General features: G+C 53.9%; 1 protein-coding gene across 1 annotated transcript in view; it reads left to right on the forward strand.

The window, feature by feature from the left end:
- The window catches only part of PGBD5 (piggyBac transposable element derived 5), an 81,049-nt gene that overhangs the window by 43,241 nt on the left and 17,485 nt on the right, over nt 1-20,323 (forward strand). The window contains exons 2-3 of the mRNA XM_033099663.1: nt 6,984-7,411; nt 14,613-14,747. Coding sequence (XP_032955554.1) covers nt 6,984-7,411; nt 14,613-14,747 — 563 coding nt within the window. The remainder of the gene's footprint in view (nt 1-6,983; nt 7,412-14,612; nt 14,748-20,323) is intronic.

Genomic DNA, 20,323 nt, shown 5'->3' on the forward strand with positions numbered 1-20,323 from the left:
TGGAGGTCCAGGTCTGCCCTCCTGATGTCCACTGTCGGGGGTCATGTGGCGATGTGACTACCTTCTGTTTGGGTTGGAAAGAGCCAGATCCTTTCTCTTTGGGGTCTCATGTGGCCTTCTGGCTTCCCCATAGACACTGGTTCTCTGGGGCCTGCAGCCACGGCCTTCCCAAGCTCAAGGCAGGCCTCTGCCGCTCGTTTTGTGTTTGTTTGCTTCTTAAGGCTCCTAGTGTTCCTTACATGCTAGGACAGGATTGCAGGAATGGCAGATGTTATAGGCCCAGCCCAGTGTGTGTCTCCACAATTACACGTCTGATCTCGTCTGCAGATAAGCACAGAGGTATGAATCTGGGGTCTTGAGGAGTCGTGGGGCCTGGGCAGAATGGGTCCCACCCAGCCACACGTGCCCACATGCATGTGCCACACTGGGGTGCTCCTGCCTGGACGTCCCTCAGGCTGCCGCGGAGAGTCCCTAGCTCCAGCCCCAGCCGGGCACACTGGACCTGCCCTCTGACTTTTCCTCTTGCCTCGTCATTCTCTAGTGAGCCCTTCAGTGCTTTAGACCCTCGAGCTGGCAGCAGGCTGCTGGAGGGTCATTACCCTTCTTATTTTCAACTCCCTTTTCTTTCGTTCATTCTTCATATATTTATTCGCTCACTGAACAAGGTATCTGTTGAGTGCCTCCTGTTGGCCAGACTCCATTCCAGGCAGCGAGGACACAGCAGGGAACAAAAACAGACAAGAACCCGCATCCCTGTGGACCTTACTGCACCCCTCTGGTAGCCATAAGTGACAGAATCCCTGCTGACGGCCTCTGAAATTACCCATGATTTCGTGTTTGCAGCCAGAACCATTGGTCCTGCTCCCCTGGACCTCCCACCGGCCTCATCAGCTTTCAGGGTGGGCCCTTTCACCTCAGCACACATTTCTTTCTAAGAATTTATCTGTTAAGAAAACAACTCCCAAGCCCATATATATTTAAATATTAGGTTGGTGCAAAAGTAATTGCGGTTTTTGCAATTTTTAACCTTTTAAACCACAGTTATTTTTGCACCAAACTAGTAGTTGCTTTCAGCTTCTTTTCTGTCTCCCCAAAGCCTTTTCGCCCCTTCCTATGCCTTTTCCTTGGCCACCTCCTTACACCGTCCTCATACTCAAGACTTCATCACATAGAAAATCAGACGCAACGATGAAGCTGGAAAACTCAGCTGCCAGGGGGTCTGTCCCCTTGTGTGGGCTGCAGTGTGACGGGACACTCCCTGCTCTGTGACCTGGGGTCTGTCCTTCTCCGTGAGCCCGTGCTTCCATGGCTGCAGAGTGGATGACCCAGTACCTCTTCGGTCGGCTGTTGTGAGAATTGAATCCAGTCAGTGTTCGCGGGAGGGCTTGATGCGAAGAAGACCCTGCATCTGGCGCACTGTTTCCTGTTCTGTCAGCTTCATGCTCCAAGCACCCTTCGTGAAGCCTCGGATGACTGCCCGTCCTTTTCATCGCTCAGATTCTCCACAAGTGACCCCTTTCTCGGAGGATGTGCTGGGCGGGTCAGGGAAGCAGCTGGGGCCATCAGTCCATGGGGGACGTCACTGACTCAGCAGAGGCCCCCTGAGCAGGAGGAGGTAGGTCTGGGAAGGAGCCTGAGGAAGAGAGTGTCCCAGGAAGTCGGACACGGACCTGATGGGCTTGGAGCAGGAAGAGGGGGAGCAGGAAAAGCTGTGAAGTCGTGTGAAGCTGTGAGCTGATTGTCCGGTGGCCCAGCCCCCCTGGTCACCCTGCATGAGAGGGGCCTGACGAGGTGGGCAGGCCTCGGCCAGCAGCCCACAGCTCCACGCCATCCCATCCCTTCCCCCTCGTGTCCTGCCGGGTGGGAAGAACCACTTCTCTCCTTTCTGTACCCAAGCCGAGGCTTTAAAAATACAGCCCCATGTGAAACGCAGACACAGTGTCTGACTGAAACATAAATTCAGTCGCGAGGACTGCTGTTCTGTGACAGCCATATGGCAGGTCAGCTCCAGGAAGAGGACAGAAGCCCGGGGTGGGGGATTAGCGGATTCTGTGCCACGTGTGACTGGGTACCACTGTCGGCTACCCACCTGAAGGCAGGCACTGTGCATCACCCCAACTCTGCGAATTCCATACTATTGTTATCGTCACTTTACCAACATGGAGACGGCGGTTCAAAGAGGGCTGTAGACTGTTCAGTCCCCCCCAAATTCATAGGCTGAAGCCTAATCCCCAAGTGATGGTGTCAGGAGCTGCGGCCTTCGGGAGGTGACTAGGTCATGAGAGTGGGGCCTCGTCGTGGCACTAGGGTCCTTACAAGACCCAGAGGCTCCCTGGCCCCTCCCCCACGTGGGGACACAGTGAGAAGACCAGGAAGTGGCCCTCACCAGACACCAACTCTGCGGGCACCTTGGTCTTGGGCTTCTGGCCTTCAGGACTGTGAGGGATAACTTCTGCTGTTCAAGCCGGCAGCCTGTGGTGTTCTGTTCCAGCAGCTCACGTGGACAAGACAGAGGTTAAATAACTTGCCCAGGTCACACAGCTCCCGAGCTGGGCAGCTGGGGCCCAGTGCATATCCTCACCTTGGCTAGATAGCAACTGTTTCAGAATCGTAACACGGGGCTTTTCTGTAATTATTCACATTCCTCAAAATACTTAGATCGTTGCCATTGCTTCATTTGTCTCAGAAGGTTGATGAGGCAAGTTACCAATGCAAAATTGAGACCCAGAGAAACTGCAACTTCATGGAGTTTCCTTCAAACAGTGAAAGAGCCAGGAACAGAACCAGCCCCACCCACCCCAACCCCAGCTGCAAGTGCAGTCCCCCCTTGTCTGCAGGGGACACGTTCCAAGACCCCCAGTGGATGCCTGAAACCACAGATGGTACCGAACACTATATATGCTATGTTTTTTCCTATGCATAATATATACATTTTCCAGCTTCTCTTTGGCGTATCCGAATTGCCAGCATCACTGTTCTAGCGCTTTGGGGCCACTATTAAGTAAAATAAGGTTGACTTGGCCCCAACCAATGGATACTGCAACAGTCGACCTGATAACTGAGGCAGCTATTAAGTGACTGACGGGGAGGGTTGGCAGCAGGAAGACACTGGACAAAGGGGTGACTCATGTCCCGGGTGTGTTGGAGCAGGATGGTGTGATACTTCATCACACTACTCAGAACAATGCACAATTTAAAACCTATGGATTGTTTATTTCCAGAATTTTCCGTTTAATGTTTTTGGACCATAGGTAACTAACATCGCAGAAAGCGAAAGTGTGGATAAGGGGACAACTGTAACTCCGTCTCTTATTCTTCACAGACACTTCTCTCCTGCTTCATTTTAGCTTGGTACTAAGGAAAAGTGAAATCTGGTTTTGGTGGGAAAGGGTCTTAATGGGTGAGCCTGATCCAGGTGGAGGGATGAGCGTTTCTGGAGGTGAGCTGTCTTTAAAAGTTTTGGGATATCAGGCTTGTATGCATGTCACCCCTTCTCTGGACACCAGCTCTTTGTCACATGACATCTGGTCACGGTTATGGATTTAATGTCTATTTTATTCAACTAATTAGCCCCTTTCCCTAAGGATGACATACAAGGTCTGACAATTAAGTTCGTGAACTCATCCTAGAAAAAGTGCTATATCCTCATTGCTGAATATCACTACGGTCACCTTTGAAGTACTCCCCTTGGAAAGCTATGCACCAACGCCAGTGCCTAGTCCACCCTTCAAAGCAATGTTGGAACTCTTTCTGGAATGGCCATCAGAGCTGTCGTTGTATTACCCTTGATGTCCTGAATGTCATCAAAACGTCTTCCTTTCAATATTTCCTTTATCTTCGGGTAAAGGAAGAAGTCATTGGGGCCCAGATCAGGTGAATAGGGAGGGTGTTCCAATACAGTCATTTGTTTACTGGCTAAAGACTCCCTCACAGACTGTGCCGTGTGAGCTGGTGCATTGTCGTGATGCAAGAGCCATGAATTGTTGGCGAAAAGTTCAGGTCGTCTAACATTTTCATGCAGCCTTTTCAGCACTTCCAAATAGTAAACTTGGTGAACTGTTTGTCCAGTTGGTACAAATTCATAATAAATAATTTCTCTGATACCAAAAAACATTTAGCAACATTGTTGCAACAAGCTCGGGAATTTGTCAGCCCTCAGTCGGGTTTCCTATGAGCACCACTCAGGTGCCTGATTCCAAAAGTGTTTCTTTGTGTTGCCAGCTTTGCCAAGTGCTGTGCTGCATTAGCTTGAGGAAGACCGCCTGCACGCTCACACACGCATGCAGTTTCTGCTTGTGCTTTCCTAACAAGGAATTCCAGCAGCTGATCCATCATGTAGCTGATTCTGTACATGGGCTTGTCTGTCCGTCCAGGTTTCTGCTGTTCCCAAGGGCTCTGGAGGTCGGTTCAGAGCTTCATGTGTCCTCTGTTGGAAAGTACCACTTGGAGGACTAGAAGCCCTAATGTGAACCTAATTTTGGTGCGTTACCAAGCATTGCAGATCAGATGTAAACAGAAAGGGGAACCTTGACACTGCTGGCAGGTGCCCAGTGAGAAAGGTGCCTGTTGTCCCACCCGGCCAACAGATGAGGGACCACGACTAGGACTCACGCTCACTGCTCCTGCCCCTGCAAGGAGACCCCTTGACCCGGCACTCACATGTTCCTGTTTCTCGCCTGCACAGCAGGATGAGCATCACAGGGGTATTCTGAGGGTCACATGGGGATTACCTGTAACAGCTCCCTCTAAATGAGTCAAACATAAGGGATGCTGCCCATCCCCGGACCACGTTATTAATTTGGAGAGAGACTGAATCTCCTGGGTAACGCTTCCTCCCTCACTCCCTGGTGACTGGCCTGTGCCAACACTTCACAAATACGAAGCATCACAATCTCTTCGAGGCCGTGGAGGATGCCTGTCAATCAAAACTAAGCCAGTGGAGGGGCGGGGGCGGCCAATGTCTCAGCTGGTTAGAGCGCGAGCTCTTAACAACGAGGTTCGTGCTTCAATTCCCCCATGGCGTGGTGCGCTGCCCCCCTGCAACTAAAGATTGAAAACAGCTACTGGACTTGGAGCTGAGCTGCGCCCTCCACAACTAGATTGAAGGACAACGACTTGGAGCTGATGGGCCCTGGAGAAACACACTGTTCCCCAATACAATAAAATAAGTTTAAAAACAATAATTAAAAAATAACAAACAAAAAACTAAGCAGGGAAGGAGGCTGGTTGCCTTCTGCTTCATTCAGCAGATCATCCGGCCGGGATTTGCTGTGTGAATTCATTTTGAAATGGCCTAGAAGGCAAAATTACTTTTTGGGTAACTTTTGGAAGAGAAAATTTCTTTCTGCCTACCCCACATAATGTAACACTTAAAATGATGGTTTTCCTCCTGTTTTAAGAGCCATCCCGGAATAATTTATGGCTCTGCCCACTGGAGGCCACAAGGCTTTGCTGCAGTGGAATGATTTTCATGAGGGTGGGTGTGGAGCTGCCCTTGCCGACTCCGGCTCTCTGCCCTCCTGGCCCCGGTATCATGCCAGCCGGGGCCTCCTCCTTCCAGGCCAGGTTGGTACCCGTGGGACCAGCACCGCGTGGCGCCATTCTAAAAAGTGGTCGATTTAAGTGAATATGGTGGTGACTTTGCTTTCTGGGCCTGTTTCTTCATCTGTAAAGTGAGGGCAGTGAGCATTGCAAGCCCTCAGCCTGGCTGTCGGTGGACTTCTGTAATGTCTCCGTAAGACTCCCCAGGTGTAGGTACCTCCCTGGGCGGATGCTACGCCCTGCACCGCCCCCGTCGTCCACCTCATACAGCAGCCTTGCACAGTGGTGCGGCCGCGCCCTTCTGACACACGGGGGGATGGCATTTGTCTAAGACTGCAGTTAGCTGGAGGCAAACTGAGGGTTTCAACTCCCCAAATCTGACTGACTCTAAAGCCTTAGTGTCTTGTGTACATTGTCAGTCTTTTAAAAAAATTGTTGATTTTTTAGTTACAGTTGACATTCAGTGTTGTATTAGTTTCAAGCGTACAGTGTAGTGTTACATATTTATGTAATTTAACAAGTGATGCCCTGGTAAGTCTAGTACCCACCGGCACCATACGCAGTTATTACAATGTTATTGACTCTCTTCCCTATGCTGTACTTTATATCTCTGTTTGTCAGTTTTGATTTTGCTGTGGAAAACTTGGTTTTCAGAGACTGTGCAAGTCAGTAGTAGAGGAAGGTTGTTTGGGAGGGGAGTAAAATTCTGAAGAACGAGCACAGCTTTCATGAGACGTCACCACACAGAGGTAGGAGCAGAGCTTGTGTTCTACGAACGTCTGCATCCTGCCAGCCTGGCTAAGTCACTGCATGGGGCCCAAAGCCATGTCTTACGAATACACATATGAAAGGTGTGTGTGTGTGTGTGTGTGTTTCGAAAGGCTGTCCCAGCTTTACTTAATAGCTGGGAGGTTGTTATTGCAATGGTGAAATTAAACCAGTCCCTCCAGATTTATTCACTGATAAATTCAAAGTTACCATGAAGAGAAAGCCAAGTAAGGATCGCAGTGTCACGGGGATGAAGTTTCTTCAGGCCCCCGGTGATGAAACCATTCTCCTTCACAGTTACCTTCACCTACAGGAAAACGAACGGGCAGGAGCCATGGCCAGGCTCCTGGGGTAGGAATTCCATGTGCCGTTGCATCTCCTCCCCGCCCCTCACAAGTCCCTTACTCTTTGGATCAGTATTTCTGAGTTTGCCAGATCTGTAAGAAAGTGGTGTGTGCAGAGTAAAGAGGGGCCCCGGGTGCCAAGACCCAGGGAACTTGGTGGGGGGGCTCTGACAGGGGGGCAGGACAGCTTCCGGGCTGGTGTTTGAGCTCCTCCCTAAAGGGTGTCGGGAAGGGTAGCATTCGGGCAGCGGCCCAGTGATGGAGCGCGTCCGCCAGCCGGCCGGGGCGTGGCGGTCTCGGTAGTAAGTGCTGGGCCTGTCTTTGTCTTAGGTCCAACCCGAAAGATGCCGCCCGGCGCCAGTGCCATGGACTTCTTCCAGCTCTTTGTCCCCGACAATGTCCTCGGGGCCATGGTGGTGCAGACGAACATGTATGCCAAGAAGTTCCAGGAGCGCTTCGGCAGTGACGGCGCCTGGGCAGAGGTGACCCTGGCGGAGATGAAGGCCTTCCTGGGCTACATGATCTCCACCAGCATCTCGCACTGCGAGTCTGTCCTCAGCATCTGGAGCGGTGGCTTCTACGGCAACAGCAGCCTGGCGCTCGTCATGAGCCAGGCCCGCTTCGAGAAGATCCTCAAGTACTTCCACGTCGTGGCCTTCCGTTCCAGCCAGACCACGCATGGCCTCTACAAGGTCCAGCCCTTCCTTGACTCTTTGCAGAACGGCTTCGATGCCGCCTTCAAGCCGTCCCAAACCCAGGTGAGGCCACTGCCCAGAGACAGCTCCTGCATCCCCTCATGCTCCCTGCGCCTGGCCCCAGTGAGTCAGCGCCAGGAAGCAGGGTGACCTTGGGTATCCTCCCCTTCATGCCCTGACTCTGAGGTCATGTCCAGGTTACCCCTGGTGACTTCCGGGTGTTTGCCAGGCTCATGGTGACTTCCAGGTGCTCACTGGGCTCATGGTGACTTCCAGGTGTTTGCCAGCACATGATAACTAACTGGTGTTTGCTGGGCTCATGGTGACTTCTGGGTGTTTGCCGGGCTCATGATGACTTCCAGGTGCTCACTGGGCTCGTGGTGTTTGCTGGGCTCACAGTGACTTCTGGGTGCTCACTGGGCTCACGGTGACTTCCGGGTGTTTGCCGGGCTCATGATGACTTCCGGGTGCTCACTTGGCTCATGGTGACTTCTGGGTGCTCACTGGGCTCACGGTGACTTCCAGGTGTTTGCCGGGCTCATGGTGACTTCCGGGTGCTTACTGGGCTCATGGTGACTTCTGGGTGTTTGCCGGGCTCATGGTGACTTCCGGGTGTTTGCCGGGCTCATGGTGACTTCCAGGTGTTTGCCAGGCTCATGATGACTTCCAGGTGCTCACTGGGCTCATGGTGACTTCCAGGTGTTTGCCAGGCTCATGATGACTTCCAGGTGCTCACTGGGCTCATGGTAACTAACTGGTGTTTGCTGGGCTCACAGTGACTTCTGGGTGCTCACTTGGCTCACGGTGACTTCTGGGTGCTCACTGGGCTCACGGTGACTTCCAGGTGTTTGCCGGGCTCATGGTGACTTTGGGTGCTCACTGGGCTCATGGTGACTTCCGGGTGTTTGCCAGGCTCATGGCGACTTCCGGGTGACCTCCTGCATCCCCTCATGCTCCCTGCGCCTGGCCCCAGTGAGTCAGCGCCAGGAAGCAGGGTGACCTTGGGTATCCTCCCCTTCATGCCCTGACTCTGAGGTCATGTCCAGGTTACCCCTGGTGACTTCCGGGTGTTTGCCAGGCTCATGGTGACTTCCAGGTGCTCACTGGGCTCATGGTGACTTCTGGGTGTTTGCCGGGCTCATGGTGACTTCCGGGTGTTTGCCGGGCTCATGGCGACTTCCCAGTGTTTGCCGGGCTCATGGTGACTTCTAGGTGTTTGCAGGGCTTATGGTGACTTCCGGGTATTTGCCGGGCTCATGGCGACTTCCGGGTGTTTGCTGGGCTCATGGCGACTTCCCAGTGTTTGCCGGGCTCATGGTGACTTCTAGGTGTTTGCAAGGCTTATGGTGACTTCCGGGTATTTGCCGGGCTCATGGCGACTTCCGGGTGTTTGCCGGGCTCATGTTGACTTCTAGGTGTTTGCAGGGCTCATGGTGACTTCCGGGTGTTTGCTGGGCTCATGGCGACTTCCGGGTGTTTGCCGGGCTCATGGCGACTTCCCGGTGTTTGCCGGGCTCATGGCGACTTCCCGGTGTTTGCCGGGCTCATGGCGACTTCCGGGTGTTTACAGGGCTTATGGCGACTTCCGGGTGTTTGCCGGGCTCATGGCGACTTCCGGGTGTTTGCCGGGCTCATGGCGACTTCCCGGTGTTTGCCGGGCTCATGGCGACTTCCAGGTGTTTGCAGGGCTCATGGGGACTAACGGGTGTTTGCCGGGCTCATGGTGACTTCCGGTGCTCACTGGGCTCATGGTGACTTCCAGGTGTTTGCCGGGCACATGATACCTAACTGGTGTTTGCTGGGCTCATGGTGACTTCTGGGTGTTTGCCGGGCTCATGATGACTTCCAGGTGCTCACTGGGCTCATGGTGTTTGCTGGGCTCACAGTGACTTCCGGGTGCTCACTGGGCTCACGGTGACTTCCAGGTGCTCACTGGGCTCATGGTGTTTGCTGGGCTCACAGTGACTTCCGGGTGCTCACTGGGCTCACGGTGACTTCCAGGTGTTTGCTGGGCTCATGGTGACTTCCAGAGTGCTCACTGGGCTCACGGTGACTTCCAGGTGTTTGCCGGGCTCATGGTGACTTCCAGGTGCTCACTTGACTCATGGTGACTTCCAGGTGTTTGCCAGGCTCATGATGACTTCCAGGTGCTCACTGGGCTCATGGTAACTAACTGGTGTTTGCTGGGCTCACAGTGACTTCTGGGTGCTCACTGGGCTCGCGGTGACTTCCAGGTGTTTGCCGGGCTCATGGTGACTTCCGGGTGCTCACTGGGCTCATGGTGACTTCTGGGTGTTTGCCGGGCTCATGGTGACTTCCGGGTGTTTGCCAGGCTCATGGCGACTTCCGGGTGTTTGCTGGGCTCATGGCGACTTCCCAGTGTTTGCCGGGCTCATGGTGACTTCTAGGTGTTTGCAGGGCTTATGGTGACTTCCGGGTGTTTGCCGGGCTCATGGCGACTTCCGGGTGTTTGCCGGGCTCATGGTGACTTCTAGGTGTTTGCAGGGCTCATGGTGACTTCCGGGTGTTTGCCGGGCTCATGGCGACTTCCGGGTGTTTGCCGGGCTCATGGCGACTTCCCGGTGTTTGCCGGGCTCATGGCGACTTTCCGGTGTTTGCCGGGCTCATGGTGACTTCCCAGTGTTTGCCGGGCTCATGGTGACTTCTAGGTGTTTGCAGGGCTCATGGTGACTTCCGGGTGTTTGCCGGGCTCATGGCGACTTCCCGGTGTTTGCCGGGCTCATGGCGACTTTCCGGTGTTTGCCGGGCTCATGGTGACTTCCCAGTGTTTGCCGGGCTCATGGTGACTTCCGGGTGTTTGCCAGGCTCATGGCGACTTCCGGGTGTTTGCAGGGCTTATGGCGACTTCCGGGTGTTTGCCGGGCTCATGGCGACTTCTAGGTGTTTGCCGGGCTCATGGCGACTTCCCGGTGTTTGCAGGGCTCATGGCGACTTCCGGGTGTTTGCAGGGCTCATGGCGACTTCCGGGTGTTTGCCGGGCTCATGGCGACTTCCAGGTGTTTGCAGGGCTCATGGGGACTAACGGGTGTTTGCTGTGTTCTCTGTCATCTCTGCCTCTCTCAGCTGGATGTAAGGTTCACATTCCCACATTTATTTTCACTCTCCTGACCCCCACCCATTTCCAGGGCAGCCAAGTGACATTTGTCTTGTCTCCCACTTGTGTCACTTGCCTTCTTCCCAGGAGGTGGGGATTTTGGGGGGGGGCGCAAGCCCCGCCTTAAAGTGGGCCCTGCAGGACCAAATACTGGGCTGGCATGTTGCTTTTCATGTCACTGAATATTCGCTTGGTCGAAAATGAACCAAACCAGAGACACGTTGGCTGGATGCAAGGGAAAAAACAACATTCTGACCACGCTTGGGGTCACACAGCCTTGGGGTCCTTGAAGAGCTCCTGGAGAAGGCTGTAGGCTCACTGTACCTCAGTGCCTCCCAAGAACCAAGCACCAGCCCGTGGATGATTGACACCGCCTGAAGACAAGGCTCTCGGCCCCTAGACACGGCAAGCCTTACCCACTGTTTGCACACAGTAGCCGTGTGCCGGCCCCTGTGGTCTGTACCTTCTGGAACTGCAGGAGTAGATCCAGGGTGATCCACCTGTGTGTGTCCCAGAGCCTGGGGGCCACACAGCAGCGCCCACTAGCAAATTCTGAGATCTGGGGCTTGCCCCTTCCCAGCCTGGGTGTGGGTGCCCTGAGTGGGTGTATCTACACGGTGGGGCTGTCGGCAGGCAGGTGGCCCAGGGGCGGCTCTGCTTCCTCCGTGGTTCACCGACAGCAGTGGGGATGGGGTACAGGGAGACCCTGGAGAGTGGTCACTTTACACTGGCCGCGCACCTTTTCTTTGCTTCCAGGTGACAAGGCTGAGAGAGGATAGGCCTGAGGTGAGGCTTAGTTTGGGGAAGGGTGTTTTTGGTCATGTTGGACTTTATTTTTCTCCCTTTCTTTTTTGTACTTTGTACTTAAGTTTCACCTTGGTGTTTTCGAAGTTCTGTTTTCTTTTTGCTGCCATTTTCTACCCCAGGCCCTGTTGATGGTCAGGATCCGAGCAGGAAACAAAAGCGCGAGAGGGTGGTTGAAAAGAGTCAGATGCAAGGACGGTGGACAGGGTGTGGTCAGGTTTCAGGGTGCTGAGGCACCCCGGGCAACAGCAGTGGGAAGCCGATGGCAGCCCTTGGCCGAGGAGAGAGAGCGAGGGAGGAGCAGAGAGGGCCACGGCCTGGGGAGAGGCCTAGGCAGCGAGGCCCGAGGACGTGGGCAGGACAGGAGTGTGGCTGTCCTTTGTCTGCTCATGCCTCTCACTTGGCTGCTTGGCCAGACGCTGGGGGCAGGGGCCTGGGTGCTGCAGTTTGTAAGAGGTTGGCCTCCAGGCCACAGCACAGGGTTGGAAGGGTGAGAAGTGGGTCGGGGGGCAAACAGAGCACCCAGTACAGTGTACCTGACAGACATTTAACATGAGGCAGACAGAAAGTCAAGGTCCCTGGACCCATTGTCCAGTTGGCTGATGATCAGATGGAATTTCCTCTCCTTCTACCTTCCTTCTTCCTCCTTACTAGGCCTGTGGAGCCAGCTCTGTGGCTCTGTGGCCCTGGGTACATCTACAGGGGCTTCTCCCTTCGATTGGCCACACAGTGCTTGTTTCCTGCATTTCTTCTCAAAGGCTCGTCCGCCTCTTAGACAGGGAGGAGGGCGCCTGTGCTGCTCCTGGAGATGCTGGGCGCTCTAGAGCTTTCCAGGTTTCCCGGCTTGTCCCTGTTGGGCTCTGGAACATGCAGCTCACAGAGAAGGGGATCAGGAGTGAGTTTGGTTGCGGTTGCCGCCGGCCGCCCCGCAACCTCCAGGCTCCCTGGCTGGGGCTGGGCATCCCTGCTGCCTGCTGACCACTGGATCAGCCTCCCATCCCTCATCACTTGGGGGCGGATTGGGCCCAGGTCCTGGAGTGGCTGTGCAACACACACTCACCGGGACACAGCACACTCGCCCCGCACATCCCACACACCCTCTGCCCTGCACCCAGGAGCTCTTCACTCCAGCAAACGTGACCCTTTGGGATGAGTTAGAATTTTCACAGTCTTCAGAATTCCAGCAACAACCAGAATCCAGTGGTAACCCAAGCAGCCATGCGTGTGTGCGCGTGCGTGCACGCGCTTGTCCACACATGTGTTTTTACATACAAATACAAAATGGCGACTGGATTCCCTCAAGATTGGGGGCAGATTAATTAGAGGAATGGTTTGTGGGGAGGGATTATGCAAGTGAAGAAAGAGATGCTTTGTCTTTCCCTCCTGTACCACTGCCACCCCACAATGAGGCTGTCACACCCAGAGGGGACTCAGGAAGCACAGGTGGGTAGCTGAGAAGTGCTGGGCAGGCTGCAGCCTGGAGGAGGAGCTGGCTGTCCGGTGGTTTGGGGAACTGGGGACAGCACGCTGCTCTGTCCTGCGTGTAGTAGTGACCTGTTCAGACTTCATTTAAGGACCAGAAGTTCTGCTCCGGTGAGGCACATGAGGAAATATAAATGTGCAACTGAGTACACCTTAAATACAAGTGGAGTGCAGGCATGTGGCTGTCGGAGGATGAGTGAGGGACGTCTATACCCTCTCCCGTCCCCTGCTCCACTCCCCCACCCAGCGAGGCACTTGTCCATTTTCTAGAGTGGTTCCCAGTGGGGCTGTGAGTGTTTCACGAGCCACACAGAGCCCCTGAGTTCAGAAGCAGGCGTGAGCCTGGGCGCCCCGGGGTCAGGAGCTTCTCCACCCGCCCCGTCAGGAGCAGGAGACAGGGAAGGCCGGCTTGTCCCCCTCTGCCAACGACAAAAGCTGAGGGGGCAGTACATACAACTAAGAGCGAACACTACATTCATGGACTTGAAGGTAACGTTAACAGAAGAATGGACGGATACGTCCACGTCACAGGTGGTGAGTATTGTCCTGCCCTCGGCCGGCCAACCGCATTCTGAAACCACCTGGGAGCTTTTGAGAGGCAGAAACGCAGGCCCTGCCCCAAATTTACTGAATCAGTGTCTGCATTCTGGTGACTAGTTTGTTCATTGAAGTTTGAAAAGCACGATGGAGAGCAGGTACACTTCTGTCAATGACCAGAGAGTAAATATTTTCAACTCTGTGGGTCATATAGTCTTGTGTTCCAACTTGTCCGTTCTGCCATTGTAGCCCCAAAGCAGCCATCAACATACACGTGAATGAGCATGGCAGGTTCCAATAAAACTTTATTTATACCAGACAGAGGAGCTGGACTAGATCGTAGTTTGCTGGCCCCTGATCTAGAGCTGCGTGTTAAGGTCTTGGAATCATTGTTTCCTACACTTTCCATTTCAGTGACTACAGACATAACACACCAATTCATAATCAAGTTTGACGGGGGAGGAAAGTATACCAGACTCATAAAATTTACCCAAAAGTCTCCCCAAAAAGCTTTAACTTGAAGAAACAAAACTTTGACCACCACTTGGAGCCTATTTTCGTAATGCCATTTCTTTTTACTTTATTGTCACTGAAAAAGTCTTGTAACCATGTTATCAAGAAGCTGAAATGGCTGAAATGAGTTTAAACTCACCTTGGTATCCCATGTGAGAATGGACGTGGTGACCGGGGGACAGGCAGAGGCTGGGTCATGGCAACAGGGACCTGGGGTGATTTCAGGAACGGTTTCTAAAAGGGAGTGTCCAGGCCAGGAAAAACAGCATCATAGCCAACGTGAGAGCTGTCTGAATACCTAAACAAATCGTATGTTTTTCTTTGTTTCTCACAGGGCAGAAGCCAGATCAATAGGTTTAGGTTAAATATAGGTAAACTTTGAGTCAGTGAGAGAAACAACTTTTCGCAGTTGGAGCCGTCGTCCATCAGTGGAAAGGTCTTTCATGAAAGGAAGTGGGTGCCCACCACCAGGCATGTCCAGCGAGAGGTCAGGACCGCTGCTGGAGATCCCTCTGCCAAGTGGGAAGCTGGACTGGGGACCTTCGGCGAATCATAATGATGATGATAAACATTATTATTTCCACTTACTAAATACTGCTATATGTCAGGGCCTGTGCTAAGTGCTTTGCATCCAGTTGTTACTCAGTCCTCCCAAAACCCTGGTGTAGATGTTGGCATCACCCTTTAGATGAGGACATTCAGGATTAGAGAGGTAAAGTAACTTAGCCAAGGCCACACAGCTGGTCAAAGGCAGAGACGAGATTTGAGCTCACGCTCCTCCCGTGACAATCCCCGCCTTTACTCTCCTGGCAGGTGCTACATGAACCCCTGATAGACGAGGACCCTGTGTTCATTGCCACGTGCACGGAGCGAGAACTGCGGAAGAGGAAAAAGCGGAAGTTCAGCCTCTGGGTCAGGCAGTGCTCTTCCACTGGCTTCATCATCCAGGTGAGGCCTGGCCGGGTGGGGGCTGAGGGCACAGAGGGTAACCAATCTGCTGCTCACGTACCCCTTTCACTGTGTGTCGCCCAGATGCTCCACCGAGGCTGGGGCTGGGCCGCCCCCTCCTCCCTGGGGCCCTGGCTGGCCGGCGCTGTCCCCTGCCCACTCCAGCCTGTCTGGGGAAATAACAGCGGTAAAGACACTGACCTCGACTCAGGCCCTGGCAGTGTCAGCGGGAGGCTTCACTGAAACAGCGGTCACAGGAGGGGACAACCACCTCCCTGAGAGCACGCTGTGTGGCAGACCCAGGCCAGCACCAGCCCCTCACCTGCTCCCTGCCTCAGTTCGCGCCAGACACATGGGCGTGTGTTTCATAAGAGGTGCCTGAGCTGTGCTCCAGGAAACGTGTCGGACTCTGAGTGGCCAGGGGCAGCCAGGGTGCAGAGGGCTCGAAAGGAGCAGATGGGGGCTGGTGACAACCAGAAGGTGACAGACACCTAAGTGATGGCTTCTGGCCTCGGCTGGTTTGTCCTGCCCTGCACCTTGGGCACCTTCCCCCATTGGTCACAACTGACCCTCACACGGCCCTTGCCTGGCTGCAGCCCCAGGCCCAGGGCACACGGTTTTGTACTTCCCCTCCCCCCTGCCCCCTGAGCTGGAGGAGAATTTCTAAGACTCAGCCGAGCACCTCCTCACACATCTGCTCAGAGCCACAGCAAGGAAGGTGCACGTGCTCCAGGTAGAGCACGGTCCCCCGTTCCCTGTAGGCCTTGGGGACCTTCAGAATGGGCTGAGGCCACAGTCTCCAGCTGGGACCTGGCCCGAGTCTGCTTGTGCACAGGCGTCAGGCAGTCACCAGAATGGGCCTGTCCCAGAGCGGGATTCACCCCGGATGTGCAACCTGGGCCGTCTGTCCCTGCACGGCATCCAGTGGCCCTGCCACCTCTGTAATGTCCTTTGCAGTGACACTCCATGGGGGCAGGGAAGTCCAGCATTGTGCCAGGTACTGGGCTGTGACAGCGCGGTCCTGCCTTCTCTGAGCTCTGCCTGTGTAGCTGTTGAGTAAATGTTCATGTTTGGGTTGTGTGTGCATCTCCGTTTCCTGTCGACCGTAAACTTGGTGAGTTGCTAGAAGTCACATCCATTACCGAGCAAGGCCACAGACCTCTGTCTCAGTCCAGGCCCTGCCCAATGTCCACAGAATCCATAAAATCCCATCGACAGAGTAAAAGGCTTGGATCGGCCTCTTGAAGTTTCCTTTTATTTCTAACATGATTCTAGGAGGTTTTGCGGCAGCATGAAGGTTGGTATTCTGAGGGCAGAACTGGGGCTGGCAGCTCCCACCCAGACGCAGCCAGCTTCCCGCCGTTGCAGGGGCAGCTGTGAACACACCTGCTCACAGCGCCGAGCGCGGGAACCGTCACCCTTGAGCTGCGGCTGTCACACGGTGGAGCAGCAGCAGCTTTCTCAGTACCCCTCTTGCCCCCCAGTTCACCCCTTTGTTCCTGGGTCCAGTTGGAGGTGCCGATGGCAGACAGCAAAGCAGGGAAGGGACACCTCTGCCTGTGAGGAGCAGGAGCCGCTAAAGAGCAGTATGGCCGGAACGGCTGTGTTTTTAGCGTCAGGGCCCTTGTCTTGGCTCTGTGGAGCCGACTCCTGGTTTGACAGCTTGAAGGGCTGGGGGGGCAAGGGGGAGCAGTAATGTCACCCCCATCTCCTCCGTGCTCACGTCAGCCTGTGGGGGCGGAGGGTATTTCTCCCGCTTTCCAGATGAGGTGCTTCAGCTCGCAGAGGACGTGCCGCTGGCACAGACGCGGCGCCTGATGCTCTCTGTCCTGTGTGGTGTCCCACCTCGGTCCTGAGTGGCAGCAGCGTCCCAGCTCTCGCTGCTTCTGGTGGGAACTTAGCCAGGTCCTGAAATTGCCTGGATCTTAGTGTTCTTATCTGCAGAGTGAGGGGATGGGGTAAATTAGTCGGTAAGGACCCTTCACTGCCAGATTCTGTGATTGTCTTCTTTGCAGATGTCACATGTACGGTTGTATACACACGAACGTTCTCTGCGTTTTAGTCATATACTTTCTTCTTCTAAATGATTTTCCACCAGAGAAGCCCCGTCACTGAACCTCAAAGATCCTGTGGCCAGGCTGCTGTGTGGGTGGCCCTTTGCCGTCCTGCTGTCCCCTCACTGGTGGCAGAGGCTGCCTAGCCCTGCCTGAGGTGGCATGTGCACGGTGCCCCTTTGGTGTCTCTTCCCTGACCGGGAGGAAATGTCCAGGCTGGGTCACCGAGTCCTGTGTGGCCCCGTGAGCCCAGAAGCTCACCGCTGGCCTCTGGTGCTGTTCGCTGTGCATTGACATAATCGACAGGGGTCTGTCACCACGGTCTGCAGTGCTGACTCTCCAGCCATCGGCCATACACTGAGCTGGTGTCCTGAACGGACAGCAGGTTTGCAGGTGTGTCTCCAGGAGAGACCAGGGTTCTGCTTTGGCTTTGTAGTTTCATTCTGCTGAGAGAAGCTTTCGCTGGCTGGACTGCTCCCTTCTGCATTAGAGCCGCAGTGAGGATTAGCTCTCCTTCAGACTCTATATCGGGCTGAGAGAGGAAAAGAAATTCCAAGTCGGTTAGTGATTTCTCAAGTGGTCCCAGAGGTCAGTGCAAAAAGCTGGTCGGGCGCTCCATGTGGCCAGCTCGTGTCATCTGGGCTTCAGAAGTGGCGAGTTTATCTCCACGGGCATCTGGGTCAGGAGAATTCCGGGGTTTTTATAGGTTTCAGTTTCTTGGGTTCACTTGAAGGGGAATCTTAGAATCAGATGAAAGTGGTTAAAAGTGCTATGTGGTTTCCCCCATGAAGAAAATAAAAGGAGGTACAGTCGTCCCCCCTTATCCGTGGGGAACATGTCCGATGACCCCCGTGGATGCCTGAAATCGCTGATAGTATTGAACCTCTATAAACTACATTTTCTCCTATACACGTACACCTGTGGTAAAGTTTATAAGTTAGGCACAGTTAGAGATTAACAACAACAATAATAAAGTAGACCAGTTATAACATTATACCGTAATAAACGCGGGAATGTGGTCTCTCTGTCTAGAGTAAGTATCTTATTGTCCTGTCCATACAGCGTGGAGACGCTGGACAAAGGGATGATTCATGTCCCAGACGGGACGGACTGAGATTTCATCACACTACTGAGAATGGCGTGCAATTTGAAACTTATGAATTGTGTATTTCTGGAATTTTCCATTTAATATTTTTGAGTAACTGAAACCACAGAAAGCAAAACCATGGAAAAGAGGGGACGACTGTATTTGGTAGGACGGAAGTAGAAAGAACAAATTAACTGTCATTCTGAGAGTACAAAGGTAGGAAGTAAAAAGTTCCCAGGAGAAAAGAGTGTGAGTCAGACCCTCGGGTAAATGCCGTGTAAATGCTCTCCTGCTCCTAAGGGCCCGTCTGTCCTCACATCTCTTCCAGACCTCCTTGCAGCAGTCCCTAACGCACAGCACCGGCTCAGCAGGTGAGCCGGCCTCTCAGCGGGTTGTACACTTGCCCTGTAGGACCGCTCATCCTGCAAGTCCTTGGTCCACGATGTCCGTCTTGTGTCTGGCCACACACCAAAAACTTGCTCTGAGTCAATATGTGAAGACTCCACCTCGCAGGGCTCAAGGCCTAAGGAACAATCAAATGAGGCCTCACGCTGCTCTGTGAGGTAGATGACCACCTGTGAGACCCGGCCTGGGGTCTCTGGTCACCTGCTTAACTGTGACAGGAGGAATGACACGCGTGTTGTGTATTGTGGGGGTTAAAAGGAAAGGCACCTGCCTGTCCTCAGGAGCGTATCATTTTTTAGTGTGGTAAAATACACATAACATAAAATCTACCATTTAATCATTTTTAAGTGTCTAGTTCAGTGGCATTAGATACATTCACAGTGCTGTCCACTCACCACCGCCCTCCAGTCTCACAGCATTTTTGTCATCCCAGACAGCTGGAGGACATACACCGTCACGTACAAACTGAATCCCCACGAGCCAGGGCGCCTTCGGACACCGTCAGTGCTGCAGGAGCTCAGATGCGGGGTCATCTGGTGCCCGGGTCTGCGTGAACATTTGGGGCTGTGTCCCCGTGCCGTTGCCCTTCCCCTGGTCAGCGTCACCGTGGTCTCTGTGTTGTGCCCGTGGGATTCCTAGCTATGGAGAGATGAGTGGTCGGGACAGTGGATGAGCTTCACAGCACTCGGTCCCATCGCCATCGGTCTGTGTCCCCGGGCAGCTCTGTGGGACACCACGTGCCCGTGTGAGTGCCCGCTCTGCCTCACTTCCTCCTTGACCTGGCCTTTCCGCTTTACTCCCTGACATCACGGCTCAGCGGGTGTGATAGTTACTTTCATGTGTCCATTTGGCTGGGCCATGGTACCTAGATATTTGGTCAGGCACTATTCTGGGTGTGTCTGTGAATGTATATTTTAGATGAGATTAACATTGAAATCAGTAGACTTTGAGGAAAGCAGGTTGCTCTCCATCATGTGGGTGGGCCTCACCAAATCAGTTGCAGCCTTAGTGGAAAAAAGCTGAGCTCCCCTGAGGAAGAGGGAATTCTGCCAGCGGACGGCCTTTGGACTTGAACTGTGACTCTTCCCTGGGTCTCCAGCTGCTGGCTAGCCCTGCAGATTTTGGATTTATGAAGCCTCCATAATCACATGAGCCAGTTCCTCAAAATAAATACCTCCAGGTAAACAGATCAGTCGATCTCTATCTACCTCCATCCTATTGGTTCTCCTGCAGAAGAATTCGCCGTAGTCTGGGCTCATGCAGCCTGTTTGTTTCTCAGGGTCACTGCTGGTGACCAGCCTGGATTCTGAGTTCCCAGAGGGCCAGGTCAATGGCTTCTTCAGCTTCGCTTTTCTAGAGCCCAGGGGGTTTTCTTTCTGTCTTATCCTTTTTTAAGAATTGAAGTTTAGATAGGTCCCTGTTATCAAGGAGTTTACAGAATGGATAGGAAGGTAAGCTCCCCACCAAGAAAAACCAAAGTGCAGGTTGTTTTTCACATACTTTCGTGGAGTTAGAGTTAAGCTTGGCACTGAAGACCCACAGGTAAATGGAGCCCTTGCTGCCTCTCTAGTAGGAAAGGTGGGCGTATTATTGGGCGTATTAACAATACCCGTCCATGCAGTGTGACGGGTACAGCCCTGGGGGTGTGTGGAACATTATGGGCTGTAGGAGGGCACCTGCGGGCTGAGCGAGGGCCCCCGAGGTGTGGCGCAGGGTGTGTGATGTACCTGTGAAGGAGGTGAGCCGGGACTGCAGGGACTTGGAGGGACTGGAGGGGAGCCAGCGTCATTCACCGCAGGCCGGACACTGCGGCTCGTCTGTGGAGCACCAGGCAGCCTTTGAGAAGTACCCTTCCTTGCATGGGATGACTGCAGCTCCCAGAGGTGAAGTCACTTACTCCAAATCTCAAGGCTGATAGGCGGTGGCAGAAATGGGAGCCAAAGGGTGGCTGGCTCCCCACTCTGCCACCTCTGCTCCCAAGGGCGGAGGAAGACACACAGCCACCCAGCTCAGGGCTGTCACTGCATACA

The sequence above is a fragment of the Rhinolophus ferrumequinum genome, chromosome 27 (assembly GCF_004115265.2).
Source record: "Rhinolophus ferrumequinum isolate MPI-CBG mRhiFer1 chromosome 27, mRhiFer1_v1.p, whole genome shotgun sequence".
NCBI classification, from domain to species: Eukaryota; Metazoa; Chordata; class Mammalia; order Chiroptera; family Rhinolophidae; genus Rhinolophus; species Rhinolophus ferrumequinum.